Below are 16,412 nucleotides of genomic sequence, written 5' to 3'. Positions count from 1 at the left end.
TGAATGCAAGTCCATTGTCAACTGCAGGGAATAATGAGTTTGCATCACCCATCCGTCAGATGGCTGAGCATAAGTATAAACCTGGAGATTCACAGGATTATGTGCTTTGGACTTCTTGAAAGAATCCTGTTGGTACTCATTTTACAGGAAAGTCAGAGTTCTGAGAAGAAGAAATGCTCATAATATGCATATATGCACTGCCTACCAAAAAATGAAGCAACATGGAAAAATTGGATCCTAAGTGGGTAAGCTATTATGCTATAAAGAAGACCATCTTTTTCCATTAGTGACTTTAAGTTTACAAAGCAGAGGATGGCTTTGATGAGGACAGTCACTTGAATAAAATAAACTAACAGAAAGTCCTTTGGTCAGGGGCACTTTTTTTCTGATGGGTTAAATAAGTGGTAGGAAAATAGCTGACTCCCTTAAAGGTTGTATTGCTGCATTAACCACTGCCTAAACAGTGCCTACTGATCACATTCCAGGATGCTGGCAAATTTCACTGTTCATCCAACATTCAATTGGACTTTTTCACCTTTTAAAATAAGACTTTGAACCTTAAATACCATGAGAAACAGATACAGAAATATCAAGCTTATAGTTTCAAGTGGGTAGGGAGTCACTTATATAATTGCTTGACTGCTCTGAAAGCAGAAAGAAGCACATACATAATAAAATTTCACAGCTGAAAACAAATTACACTTATTCACTCTTATTAAAATGTCTATACCCAGTTCATATGAAAATAACACATTGTTCCAAATGCGTAGCATGACACAATTCAATAACATCCACAGTTGTAGTTGCTGCTAACACTACCTGGACAGAGGGCAGTGTTATTGCAAACCCTTGATTCTCTTAATGGGCCGCTGCAGTGTGTCCCGTAAGGTGATACACAAGTTCTGGTTCGCACCTGCGACCCCTGACCACAAGTAACTGAGCATGTGCTCCACTGGGACCACTCTTCCACGCCAGATTCACCTGTGAGCAAGACAACAAACAAACATGAAATACCGTCTTGAATATTCATCTAGTAAGCATTATACCACAGTGACATTATGACATGCAAGGATAATTTCAGTGTAAAAACATGACAGTACATCAAAGCCATACAAAACCATTTCAGAGAAAAAGAAATGTAAATAGAGATCCTATGACACTGATGCAAGGTTCACGTTAGCTATAACCTTGTTAGCAAGACTGTGCTTCACAAATCCACTGGGCCATGGATGCTATGAATGGACCAGTCGGTGTTTTTCAACAAGGAATGAATGATTGTTGGAGCGATTCTTTTCAAACCAGTCTAAGGCTCTGTACTTGCTTGGAAGAGAAAGCAAAATGTATCGCTAAACTTACTCTGGCTTTGATGAGCAGGCATATATTGATGCATCCTTCCCCAATTCTTTGTTGCATAATCTCCTTTCTAATGCTGAATTAGGTAGGGCCCTGGGAGTTTGGGCATATCTAATTTTTATTGTGTTGAACATTGACACTTATTTATAATTTATTCCTAGTTCAATTCCTAGTTTTTCATCCTATAACAGTTATTCATTTGTGATAATGTTTTAAAATGTTCTGCTCACAATTTTCCTTAAAATGAATTTTAATTGAAATAAAGGAAAATTTCTCTATGATTTCTGTTAATTTAACCTGGAACTAGTTTTTACTAAAAACTAGGGTTTTAAAAGTCATTGAATGTCTGAATTCATTAATTTTCTTGGAGTAGGTATCACCCTGAAACTATGTCTCCCTTCTATTATTATCCAAAGTCACGTCCCAAGGAGATGTAAAATCAAGAATTTCTAAGACAATCCCAAGAGCTCCTATTGATAATTATATTCTGGTCATGGTGTTCAGAATAGATTTTTGAAAACTGGTTGGAAAAGTTGTAGTTGCTTTTCTCCAAATACAAAGTCAGGCCATTTACCTACTGGAAGATACTAGTTAAATTTAGACTTTGTTGAACAGTACTTTTCCATCATTTGGCAAAGTGTTTCTGAAAGCTTTGTATCACTGATTATATAAACCAAGGAGCAATTTATATTTTATAGGTTTCACTTAGAATTTGCCTTGGGAATAGAATTCAAAGGATAGAATGTGATAATCCATGTGTCCACCTTCTGTGGAAAGGTTAGTAAATGACTTAGAAATGATTTGCAGTGTAACTCAAGGCAGCTGATCCACAGGCGGGGACTCTAGGACAGAAGGAGATTGGATCAGAATGTAACTCAATGTTCTGATTTCTTCACTGAGAAGTTATTTTTTCCAAGAAAAAGAGAATCAGCTGAAATAAAACGCGCATTTGATAAAGTAGTTCTAGTTACATTCTGTTGTAAGCGTCTTATCTCAAGGCCCAGGACAATTAGGTCACAGACAAGCATGGGTCCACCACCCACACTTTGTATGTAGGAGAAACATTTGTTCTTATATTGGTCTGCATTATGCACCCAGAGGTATAAATAACAGAATGCATTTATAACTGGATGTATGTCATAGGGTACAGTGGTAACTGGGATGACAGTTTATATGAAGTAGGACATCTTTTCAGTGTTGTGATCAATGTTTGTCTTGGTCATACTCTAATCACCACCCTTGATTATTCCAGTATTTTTTGCCTCTACCAATTTATATATTACTAGTCCGTAAAATGTTATTGAATGACATTTGAATAATATTTAAAGCTATGACTAATAGTTTATGCCTTTACATTAAAGAATACTCTATCAAGGTTGAAAATCATTATTTTAGAAACCAAATAATATAACAATGGTTAAAAATATCTACACATGTATATATACATGCATATATATGTATATAGTAATCAAAATTTAAACTTAAATTTGGGGAAAATATAATGAAATTTTTTTTTCTTGTGATAGTTGAACTGGTGTTTATGATAAGACTAAGTGAAGTAGAAATATCATGGTTGAATATTATTAATTAAAAGCCAGAAAACTTTGAACATTGTGAATTCTATAATAAGTAAATGATAAAAGTTATGAATACAATTAGTTCTATTTTTCCACAAAAGCATTGCATTGTTATGATGGCAGGAAAAAATGTTTTAATTTAAGTGAGCAATGAATCAGGATCACAAACTACTTTTAAGTGCATTTTTGTACAAATATTTGAAAGTTTAGGTTGCTTCTGTATGTATGAAGCTACAATGTTGTTGAAAAAGCTAGACAGTGATGCCTAGGTTGGAGGGACTGATAATTATTCTTCAGAATTGGCTAATTCACTCTCTCAAACTGATGGTTCCTTTTGCTGATCGAAACCAAAATAAATAAATGGATAACATATATATGGGCTTTCAAATTACTAATCAAACCTTGCCATTAAAATATTGGTCAACCTATAAAAATGACCTTGTTGTATCTCCATCTATAATTTCAAGTAATACTTCCATGCAGTAGTTACATTTTCCATTCTGCCCATGGCCTCATCCCAGAAGGGCATGAAGGCTGTTCTAGTCTTGGGGCTTTGTGAGAAACACTTTCCAGCAAAATTATTTTATAAAAAATGCACTGATATTAAAATAGTAAAGTATAACACAATGTATACTCTTTTTAATATATGTGTCTTTGGAGAGAGCACAAACTACTATAATTTGGTTCCTTAACTTGTAACTGAAGGCACATTACACATGGTGTAGAAGGACTCAGTATCTACGGAACTTTTAAGGCCCTTTATTCTGACATAAAACATGAAAGGAAACTAGAAAGCACTGCACGTAGAGTCAGAAGACCTGTGTTTGATGGAAATCTAATGCATATTAGCTCTGAGACCTGGAGAAAGTTACTTTATTTTTCTGAATCTCTCAGTCAGATGTGTAACATATCTACCTCAAAACCTATTTGTGAGAATTAAATGAGATAATGTATGAGTGCATTTTAAGCTATAAACAAAAGATTAATATAAAATGTTGCTAGTATGTAAAAATTATGAAATTAGAAATATATTTACAATTTTATTTTTCTGTCTTAAATAACATGCAACGTATTAATGTATTCTCTTTTCTTCACTGGAATAAAAGACTAGTTTCCTAAACATTTTTATAACATCATTTTATAACTATGACGTTAAAAAAGCATCAGTGAGTATAATTAAAATGGCTTTAGCCATTTTGTTGGCATTTAATTTAGATGTCTATATATCTTATCACAGCATTTCATTTCATTCGAACATTGTACATGTATGCCCAAACTAACCTATCTCAATTACCTAATTGACTAAAATGATCGAGTTAGTTTGATAAAGTAATACAACCTTACTAAATATTACTCTTCTAAAAAAATTGCCACTTAATTATTATTTCATAAAAAGGGTTGACTGATCAGACTGGTTGAAGAGGCCAGGTTACTCATTTTGAAAGGAACTCTTAAATTTTAAGGTCTGATAGCTGCTGCTTTGTTTTCCCTCAGGACTAATATACAAATATATTGTATTTTATTATTCAGCTTTACATCTATTTTATTATTCTTTGTTTTTAAATTAATGTTAGCAAATGATTCATTGTTTATATGTAACACTCATTTATTTTGTTTTATAAATAGAAAAGTTTTATTTGGTGAAATAGATGTTTTATAAATAAAAGTTAACTTTCATAAAATTTTATTGTGTGATACTCAGCTGTATTTATTCCAACTACCTAAACATCTAGAGAAAGTATAACTCAAAAAATATTTAAGGGGAAAAAACCCTCTCCGTTTAGCTTTACAACTGTGAGTGTCAAATTATGCATTTTAAAAACTAATAATGCAGTTTTTTAGTCTTTTATCAGTATTATAGTAATTTAAACTTAAAATCAGTCTTATACCTGTATTTATAGTTGCTTATCTTTGGATTAAAATGAAATTAGAAATATATACTAGCTATCAAATCAAGCATTCCATCAATATTTTCAGAAGTTTAATTCTGAAGTTTATTGACATTTCCAACTTATTGTTCACAGCATGGAGAAACAGTTTTAAGGCTCTTCATGTATCTATTTAATAAGCATTTCATCTATTTTACCAAATCATGTGTTACTATATAGTAGATACAAAACAATGCTTGGAAAATAATGAGTAAATTAAAACAGAAATTAGTAATAAATCACTAAGAAAACATAATGTTCCTTGTGATTTGACTTTGCAAAAAGGTTTTTGGCTGAAAACTCTGAATTCTCTTGGTATGTGTCAGGCAAATCCAAAATTTAAGTTTATATAAAAAACTTGTGCTACATTCTTGGAAAATTAAAACTATGGTTCTTCATTTTATTAATAAGTGACCCTAGTTTTAGGAATTTTAGTAAGCCAGTGTCTGCCACTTCTTTTGCAAAAAGTCAAGACACCTCTAATCTTAGAAGGCTGAGTAGTCAGCCCATGCTCTATGCTTTATTTAGAGACAAACACTCCCTAATCTCTGGTCAGTAGTTGAATTGTTGATCCCTGTAAGGGAGAAAAATACATTTAGAAATTTGAAAATTTGCCAAAACCTAGTCATGCACTTTTGCTTTTGCACAATCAAACAGTAAAAACATAAATAAGCTCTTCTTAAACAAGAAGCTGCACAAAAAGCAATCCAGATAAGCAAGCTTTCTTCATTTCTGGATTTGGCTGTAACATGTAGTTTTACAAAGCTAAAAATATGTTTTTAATTGTAGAATTCATTCTAAATGTTATTTCTGTTCTGAGAATTCATTGACCTATTTGCCACTAATATATTCAAGTCTACGACTACTAACCCATTACTAAGAGCACAATTCATTAAGAATATTTGCAGTTTTTAAGCTGTAGATACAAATCCAGTGTTCTGAATAAATATTATCTGAAGAATATATGAACTAAAGGACATATTCATTTTTCAAGAGAATTTCATCAAAATTTCTCTGAATGTTATGTCAAAAGTTGATCATGTACTTGAAACTTCTGTAAAAATAGTAAAACACATCGTCTAGATTGGGACATATAAGACTTTGTGAAGACATAGATAAAACTGTTAGTTTGCAATTTCCTGAAATAAAAGTGATGGCTGAAAATAGTCACAATACAGTTTAGTCATATTTTCATCTAAGAACATTCTACATGCAGTACAAAGAGGTGGAACTATAGCCCACTTATTATGATGAGCCAAAAGAGGAATGTATCTATATTTGGAGGGGATGTATTTAAGAATAATCTGATTTATTTAAAATTAAAATGTTATAAACCAAAAAAGTTATTCTATTGATATTAAATTACTAGGAGTGTTTTACAGCTATGAATAAAGACTGTCAACTTTTTATTATTTAGCTCATATAAGAAAACTCTTCAAATTAAAAATATTAAATTCTAAAAAAATTTCTAATTGCTATACATTTTAACAATCAATTAATAGTTAGATGATGCAAGACATTTGAAAAAAATATTAAACATATTAAACATTAAATTTCATCATCTAAAGTCCTACTTCAAGTTTTAATTCTGAAAAGTCAAAATAATCATTTGTTGATGAAATAACTTTGTTGACTTTCTGTAAAAGTTTAATAATACATTTTAATTAGTTAATTAACATAAGTAATAATATGTAAATCCTAAATGTCTCACGCTGAAAGCAAAATAAATCTTATACATTTTTGTGCACTTTCAATTCACAGCTACTTCATTTATGGACTTTAACTGGTGACAAAAAAAAAAAATGGCTCAAAAAAAATATCAGCTCCAAAAACTGACAAATGTGCAGCAAAAGATTATGAAAACATGCAGTGGTTTCATTAAATTAACAACAATAAATAGAAAAATGTAACTAACGTATTACCAGTTTGTGCCATAAATTTAGCAGCATCAGCTTGTTCCTGAGGGACCCTTTTTTCATGAACAGATCGAGGTCGCTGACTTTTAATTGTATGATCTCCCATCATTCCAAATTCTAAAGACAGAATAAAGGTATATGAAAGCTCGTGTGTAGACATTTCTCACAAATCACATCACTGTCTCATGCAATATGTTCCTACACAGATCTAGAAGTTACTGATTCATTCCATGATTCTAAATTTTCTAGGCTCATCTGCTTGGAATATTTCTAAACTCCAGTCAAAAAAAATCTATAAACAAGAGCAAGATTTCAAGAGACAATAATAACAGTCAGTGAAATGAAACATCGGGTTTTAAGTCAGCTTAATCAACAGAAGTAGTGTATTCTTGTCTGATCATGTTTTGAAGCAATGCATCAGAAAAAATACAACCACAGTGCTAACTTGTTCTTCAGAGAATCCTGACTGCAAAGCGGTTGCTGCTTTGCCGAAGAGTGATCACCCCCACAGGTTTTTTCAGCACTTTCTTGTGGAGTGAGTAATCCTGTAACCTAGCTCACCTACGGCAAACATTCACTTGATGAACTGTTTTTCCAAAGATGAAGTTGACCTTGGTGTCCTCCAAAGCTTATAGAAAATGGTAGCTTAAATAATTCTCATCTTCTCCTGCCTTGTCCCCACATAATTCTTCATTTCTTTTCTAAGCACTTTTAAACGTTATGTTTAAGAATGAGAATGACTCCAGGTTTTTTCATTTAATCCTTTCAATGTACACCTCCTAAGAAAGGAAGAAAAATCTGGGCATAACTCAGAGACAGATGGGGGAGAGAAAAAAATAAGCTGAACAAAAGAATAGATTCCACATAATATATATTTTTAATCTATACGCTTAGAACTCTGTAAGAGTTCCATACTTTTCACTGCTACTATAAAATAATTTTTGTAGCCTTCCAGGCTCCTCTGTCCATGGGATATTCCCAGTCAAGAATACTGGAGTGGGTTGCTATTTCCCCTCACCGTGGGATCTTCCTGACCCAGGGATTGAACTGGCGTCTCCTGCATTGGCAGGCAGATTCTTTACCGCTGAGCCACTAAAAATAATTTTAATAAAAACAAAGCCTCATGAATGGCATGTTTTGTTCTGGCTCACCGGAGTGCAGGTGTTGGGAGGGCATTGCTGAGGGCCAGAGGTCAGTGGTGCTCAATGTTACAAGAAAATTGCTGGGCCTTTAAGACCAGGTCTTTTCTACATGACACAGATGATTGGGTAAAATACGTTCTAATGATTGTGCAGCTCTATTGCTAGAACTAATAATGTCAACATTTAGGAATGGGTAATTTCACCAGCTTATTGTTTTGGCTTTTCCCATCCATCTTTAAATAATCTTCTGCTAAAATACTACGGTGTACTTTGTGCAATTAAGCAGTGCATTTTTGTATGCACAGCTCTGATCTTTTGTGTGAAGAGAAAACATTAGCATGTGTTTTGTCCAGCCTGGCAGCTTTCCTCATAAATATTAAAAGTATGGCACCTGACAGATTGATTTATCAGAAATCCTTGCCAGACACTCTACACAAGTGAACATCCCATGAGAAATTTGAGAAATTTAAATGTGTGTTTTTGTCAGTTTAGATAGAATCCAAGGCAGGAAACTGAAATTTTCATAAAAAGTCAGTTGGTTGAATCTTGTAAAATCCATCACTGTTTCCCATTGCTGCCAATGACCTTTCAGTGCATTTGTTTATGTGCACTGTAGGTTCTGCCTAAATCATGCTTCATTCTACTAATAAGAAGCATCTAATCACATATCATTTAATGATTTTGGAAAGTGACTACTTTGAAAATTTATATCTAGATTCATGCACTACCCAATATTTTAAAATATTATATATAACTGAAATTTCTCTGGATCTGAAATAGCAAAGGAAATGGAGTAGTAATTTTTATTAACAGTATGCTTTACCTTCTGTCCCCTTGAATTTATCATTTAAATTGTGTATGTGAGTGTGTCTTTCACTTAGGGCATCTGAATCAGAGTACAGGTTCACGAAAATAATCTGGAGGCTCGGACACCTACACTAAGGCAGTTTGGGCACCCGGAGAGTGAAGGACAGCGAAAGAAATTATCCCATGCCTACAACATCCTAACTACTAGGTAACTTTACTACCTGCTTTAGAAAAGGCAATTCTTCAACTCAGTGGCAGTATGATAATAGCCTGCAATTTGTTTTCTAAGGAAAAACAGTTTACTGTACAGGGACAATGATGCTGAAATTTAGGAGTCTGAGGATATAAGCTGACACTGCTGAGATCATTTTAAAAGTATCATATTCAATTTTTAATAATTCTGAAGTTTAAACATGAGTTTACTTATTTTTTTAAAATAGGCATTAGTTATTTCAGTGAATATGTCATATTATTAGCTGGAATGTAATTGAAGTCTCCTGAATATATTTATATTACAAATTAGATTTCTATATTCTTCAATCTAGTCACTTCTACTTATTAATCACCAATGTTATAAAATATTAGTGCTGATGCCTTATCATGGGTCATAGTATTTTAAAAAGTCTTCAATCATATATGGACATTATTACATAATTTTTATACAACCAAAACTTTAAATGAAATTTTTATTATTGCCATCAAAACAACTTATCTAAAATTACTTTAAAAATTAAAACTATTAAGAAGTATTGATGTAACCAAATTCCTTATAAGACAGATGACATGTTAGCCATTTATTTATTTTTCTCAGATGGAAAAGCAACACTATGGTGGTATTTTTTTTAATGTTCTAGACTGACTGTTTCAGACCTAAAATAATCCCAATTTGTAAGTGACATATGTAAACTCTTATCTAATTAAATGACTTTCTCTTGCTAATGTTTATGTGCCAAGTGTTTGGAAAAAAATAAACATCTTTGTTTAAGTGTTATTATCAATGGTGAGGTTTAACAACAAACGTTATGGCTCCATCCATATCTCACAATGGGATACTTTCAAATATCGGTATTCTCTTTCAAGATGATATTATCTTCTTGACTTCTTATGAAAATAAAGGCCAATTAAATCATCCAAACTTTAAAAATAACAAGCTATTATGTTTGCTATTATTCTCTTACTTGGTGAGTATGAGAGAAGGTAAACCTTTAGAGTGTTATACTTTCTGAATAAGTAAGTTCTTCATGATTGTTGATCCATATTCAAATGATTCAAAGATCATATACTACATTAGTTACATGAGAAAATAGCATAGCCAAATAAAAAGATGATCTGCTTTGGTGAAAGCAATGAAAAGCAAGTTATGGAATCAGATGAAGTCATGTATAGCATAATATTGTGTATATACATATGGTATATGGCTTATGAAAATACAGGGTTATTTCCTGTATCTTTATACTGATACTATCAATGAAGGGGTCAATAAACAACTGTGTTCATGTATAAAACTCATATGGCTTCCATGTTTAGGCACATTTTCTCATACAAACTCTTTCGCTGCACTTCAAAAAAAAGCAGTAGCCTCTGGAAGTTAGATACAAATTTGTTGCTTTAAATATAGTTTTATGTCTTTTATTCCCCCACCCAGGACTTATAAGTAGATGACTAAGAAACAAATACACTCGTAAACTGACTCTTGGTGTTCAATTTTCAGTTATGAATTTTTTTCTGGAAATCAAGGGTTATAATAAAGTGAAATCATCAATAAGTTAACACACACATAATTCATTATTTTACCATGTGTTTATTCTTCAATGTATGGACAAGTAGAACATCGGATTATTTGATAACAGTTGTTACTGCCATCTAGCTTGCAATATAAATATTAACTTCACATTGTCAGATAGCTTTCGCTCACCTTTCCACAGAAACTATTCTAGCTCACTACTGCTTCTCAAGAAACTCTCAAAGTTATGCTGTACTTTTATGCTACACCCCATTGCACGACTTTTGGTCATGAAAATGGTCAGGCCAATACACCCTTTCTCTTAATTTCCTCACCTGAAACATCTTTTTCTCCAGGCATGCCTGCAACAAAGCCACTGCAAGTCCCACCCCCAATGGCACCACCACCATGAACTAACCAACCAATCAGCATCAGCTTCCATATGCCTTAGCTTCTGTCTGTTTTATGTCAATAATGGATTTTCAATTATTAGATTAGGTGCCTTATTCCCCCAACTAGATTATAAACTTCTATGAGAAGGAAGTACACCTTATGAGATTTAAAACCACCTCCTGCTTTGCATAGCTAGGGTTCAATATTTATTCTATAAATAAATTTTATTCTATGAATTGCTTCTTCAAAATGCAAATTTTTAGATGCTGAGAATCATTTCTCTAATATTCTTTGGTGAACAGTTCAATGGGTAAAAAATAAAATTCTTATAAAGTACTTAAATGTTAGGTATGCATGATTATGACGGTCAACATTTCTTTTGTCAACAGCATTTACTATATATTTTAATGTATAAATATACTCAAGTTATGAAAATAATTAAAGTACTATTTTATTTAGGATTTAAATCTCAGTGTCCTAAAACAAAGCTTAATGTTTTAAAATACCACTTAATTTTTGTCAATTATTTACTATGTTAAGTATTAAAATTACAAAGATAAGTAAGAAATAGTCTCTGATACTTTCACACCCAAGAAAAGCCACTAAACATGGCCTGAGCCTTTCAAGTACATAAATTACTTATCTTAATTGAAGTAATTAGCTACACTTACATGTTATTGAATTTATTATTTTTACACTTATTGGAAATAGAGTTGGCAGAGTTCTTTTTCATGCAAATTCTTTTGTGTGCATAAGATTGCTTGGAGTTCTCTAGGTAGTGACAAGGAGCCAGATTATCAGTCATTATAATATCCTTCTGTTTTCTGAGATTTTTTTAAAAAACATTTAATGTGATTAGACTTAAAAATTGAATTCTCTCCCTCACCAAGTATTTGTTGAGTGCTTGTACAAGCAGGTGATTTATGGAAACAAATAGATGATTGAGGAAAAGACTATTATCTTTTGTAGTCTGTATCATCAAAGACATTTCTAGAACTTACATGAACCATTGGAAACAAGGAATTTTAAGATTAGGCATCATTAGTTGAAATTCTAAAGGACACCGGTTACGAAAAACCTTTTACTGTTAGTTATAAATGTTGTTGTTCAGTCACTCAGTCGAGTCCTATTGTGTGCAACCCTTTGGACTGTATAGCCCGAGAGGGTCCTCTGACCATAGGATTTTTCAGGTAAGAATACTCCTGTGGATTGCTACTTCCTCCTCCAGGGGATCTTTCTGACCCAAGGATTGAATCCATATCTCCTGCCTCTCCTACACTGCAGGAGTCATCACTGAGTCAGTGAGTCATCACTCAGTCATCACTGAGTCATCGGGGAAGCCCCAATTTTAAACATACTAATACTTTAATTTCCCCAAAGAACCAAACAGGAATAGACTAAGTGAATAAATGACAATTTCCAAAGAATTAATTCAAGAATGACCATTACATAATAAATATCAGGAAATATTTAAGTAAAATACATTTTTAGAGGATCACAAAATTAACGCTAATGTCTAAAATAAATTAATTTCTATTAAGAAACACTAGAAATCTGAGCAATCCATTATTAAAAATTAAAAGATTACTTGATATCCTTTCCTTCAAATTACTTCTTGGTTTCATTGCCATAATCAGATACTTGGTTATAGGAACCAAGATGCTGTTTATTATAAAAATAGAATCTTGCTTTTGAAAATACTACCACAGAAATGATACTTTTCAACATTGGCCATTTCTCTGTTAAGTAAATGGGTGATTTTACAGCACTTCTAAATTGGATAAAAGATAGTATAATCAAAGGGTATGCTGTTAGTATGTCCATAGAAAAACTAAAAATGATCAGGTGTTTTAAGTTTTTAAATTACAAAACCCAAACTATTTTATAGAAACAATTGTCAAATATATTTAGTATCGATACTCTTAGACAACAATGATATATTTTAATTTACTGTATTTCCAAATACAAGCTTTGAAAAATAATTACATATAATAATAGATTTTTTAAATCTCTTCTCAAACATGTATTCAAAAATTATATTATAAAGCATCTTATCTAGAATGATTCCAGGACATTTGGGGTATAAACCTTTGCATCATTATTTTTATACTAACTCTGACTTCTGGGAAATGTTAGTAAATTGGGTACACAATTCCATGTAAGAAATCATCAATGTCGGAATTATTTGTTAATATTTAGTTAGTATATATTATCCAATTGCATTTTATGATCTCATCTCTTTCTAAGATAAGTTGAATTTTTATAAACTATCAGGAGTGATTTGCTTGAAAAATATTTGTTGGAGATGAGTAAAATAAATATAGTGTGTGTGTTAGTTGCTCAGCTGTGTTTGACTCTTTGTGACTCCATTGACTGTAGCCTGCCAGGCTCCTCCATCCACAGGGTTTTCCAGGCAAGAATCCTGGAGTGGACTGCCATTTCCCTCTCCAGTGGGATCTTCCCGATCCAGGGATAGAATCCGGGTCTCCCGCATTGCAGGGAGACTCTTTACCATCTGAGCCATAGTAAGGCTTAAAATAAATATAGAAACACATAAATAATAAAAGCAATTCTACTTCCAATATCAAACTAGTAGTATTCATCTCTTCTTGTTGACCTGCATCAGAATTTAACATTTTAGCACAGCAGTGGCAAAATAAGATGCTATGCTGTGAGTTCCAGCACCTTTGTAGGGAACTAAACCCCTCATATGGTAAAATGAATCTTATTGCTAATGTGACCCAATAAGATCTTAGGGAATCTGAATGAAAAGAAAGTGAACTGGGCTGTCCCTGGATGAACCATTTCTGTATTTTCCTAACAATAACAGGGCTGACTGGCTTTCTGCCAACCTCTCTGACATGACAGGGAATCAGGCACACAGAAAGCCTTTTTCGGGCCTTATGAAGAACCCTGGAAAGTATCTCTATCTAATAAAACGAGAAACTCTTGTAGGATTTTAGAGGCAATGAGTGAGAAATCATGGTTTGATTTGCATTTAGGTAGATTATGGTAACTGAAGAATGGAGAGCAGACTGTAGGGAAAAAGAATTAGAGGCAGCATAAACTATGAAGAGTGGCTGCAATTGTCCACATACAACCATCTGTGATTGGGCAGAGGGTCAGGTTCGACGGACAGGTTTCTGGCAGCTCCTAAGGGTAGAGGAGCAGATAGATGGGGTACCCCCATTAGATAAGAACCAGAAGGACACACAGAACGCTGGCCAGCCCCAGCTTACTGCAGGCTGAGTACATCTTTGGGGTCCAAATCATCGGCAATTAGAGTGCATTTCAATGCTCCAAAAGCTTACAGGAAAAGTGTTTTATAGAAAAGTTTATGTTTATAAAAGTCACACATTTTAGTATAATATTTTTGATAGATGCTACCTTTATGTACATACTTATATATTATACATATTATATAATCTATATATTATGTATTTGTTTAAAATGTTTAAGAACCTTTAAGATTTTTTTATGGTTTTTCTTTTTTTTAAATTTTATTTTATTTAACTTTACAATATTGTATTGGTTTTGCCATATATCAAAATGAATCTGCCACAGGTATACATGTGTTCCCCATCCTGAACCTTCCTCCCTCCTCCCTTTTATGATTTTTTAATTAAAGCTCATATCCATTTGGGACTTATCAACTTGCTGAAGTTCAATCTCATTTACTATGACAATATACGTGCATGTGTGATCAGTCGCTTCAGTCGTGTCCGACTCTTTGCCACCCTATGGACTACAGCCTGCCAGGCTCGTCTGTCCACAGGATTCTCCAGGGAAGATTATTGGAGTAGGTTGTCATTCCCTCCCCCAGGGGATCTTCCCAACTGAGGTATCCAACCACCGAGTCTCCTGCGTCTCCTGCACTGTGGGAGGGTTCTTTACTGCTGAGCTACCAGGGAAGCCCACTCTAACAGTAGAGCACAGAATAGTTTAACTGAAAGAAATATCACCCTATGCATATTTACTGAAAGAAATAATTTAATAAGATACTCCATGAAAAGAATTAGTGCATTCAACATTACAACTGAAAGTTAAAAGATTAGGTAAGTGGTTGTTTGACCAAAACAGTTCAATATATATACATAGTGGGTATTCCATGAAATGACTGTTTTTTTTTTTTTTTCATAAGCACTGATAATTCAGAAACATCTTTATTGCACTTAATTACATTCACTTGATTCACATGATCTCAAGGTTGTATCTGGAAGTAAGAAAAGAGCATTTCCTCTGACATTTACACTTTTTGACCTATTTTGTTCCTACATAATCTATTTTTTAAGTAAATAGTTCTATTCACGTTTTACCATTTATCTACTGCTATAGTTCTACATTTTATTACATTTTAGTTTAAAGCATTATTGTATACATAGTTACCGAAATAATAAAACTGACTTATTTAATGAAAATGATTAAGATGTACATAGAGTGTTTATAATTATTTCTAAAAATAATATAATACTATCTTTACTAATCCCTTAACACAGCTTATTTTTAAGGGATATGTGAACACATGTGAATGATATTTTCAGAATTTTTCTAGGATAAAAACTATCCTTATAATCAATTAACATATATTCAAACTTGTTTCCATAGGTTGTCCTTATCAGTATTGAAGCCCAAGAGGCATTCAAAAAGAGAACTAAAAACAATTTGCAGCATCAAAGAAGTGCTTCATATACTTCCAGAGAAGGAAGACCACTGAAACTCAGGTGGAAGCTGCAACTTAATGTCGCAGTGGACAAGTGAATGGTCAACCAGCAGAAGCAGCTTCTGTTAAGCATCACACCTGAGCTTTTCTTAACCTGCTTCCTCCTCTTGCAAAAGGGGATTCTAGAACAGGTTTCTGAGGTCTTCTGAAGCACTAAAACTGCATCATTTTCTCAGGTCAAAAGTTGGCAAATGGACCTGTGGGCCATCTCTCAGCAGACCCAGAGGCCTAGAGGCTGTGCCAAGTTTGCCTGGGGTGCTCAGAAAAAACAGGCCCCAGAGTCTAAGGAAAACATGGAGCTGTAGCTGCTTCTATACCTTTGCTCAAGTCACTCAGTGTGGAATGGAGACAAGCCTGGGGCCTGGAATGCTTTGCTGCAATGCTACACCTGGATGCACCTCTCTTGGGTAACAAAACACAAAGAAACTGTATGGGACTAAAAGTAACTGTGTGCATGCACATTTAAGGCAAATTCTGGACCCCAAAGATACAAAGAGGTGGAAAAACCCAACTGCCACTTTTGAAGAGACTGGAGCAAAAACCAGGTATCAGAAGCAAAAACAGGGTACCATATATGCCCCTGCACTCAGCAGCACCTAAGGGGTGGGCAAAGCACCTAAGCCCCTCTGTGGGTGGACTCCTCTACACACCCCTTCCCTCACCCCATATAAGGAAAAAGCTGACTCCCCGACCCGCCTTCTGAGCAAGCAGGGAAACTGTTGTTTCTTTTCCCAACCCTCTGACTCAGCAGGGGCCCCCATAAAGTTTGCCTGAATTTCTTGTCTGGCCTCTAACAAATTCCTTTAAGGAAGTCAAAAATCCTGGACTGTAACAGAACAGGTCCCTGGGTGAA

General features: G+C 33.7%; 1 protein-coding gene across 3 annotated transcripts in view; it reads right to left on the bottom strand.

The window, feature by feature from the left end:
- Window positions 1-16,412, bottom strand: part of ADGRB3 (adhesion G protein-coupled receptor B3) — a 918,859-nt gene that overhangs the window by 537,168 nt on the left and 365,279 nt on the right. For all 3 annotated transcript variants that reach the window (XM_027550854.1, XM_027550852.1, XM_027550853.1), the window contains 2 exons: window positions 6,781-6,891; window positions 820-981 (listed from right to left, as the gene is read on the bottom strand). In XM_027550854.1, the coding sequence (XP_027406655.1) occupies window positions 820-981; window positions 6,781-6,891 (273 nt within the window). The remainder of the gene's footprint in view (window positions 1-819; window positions 982-6,780; window positions 6,892-16,412) is intronic.

Source organism: Bos indicus x Bos taurus, chromosome 9, assembly GCF_003369695.1.
Source record: "Bos indicus x Bos taurus breed Angus x Brahman F1 hybrid chromosome 9, Bos_hybrid_MaternalHap_v2.0, whole genome shotgun sequence".
NCBI lineage: Eukaryota > Metazoa > Chordata > Mammalia > Artiodactyla > Bovidae > Bos > Bos indicus x Bos taurus.
This window is presented reverse-complemented; position numbering and strand designations above follow the sequence as displayed.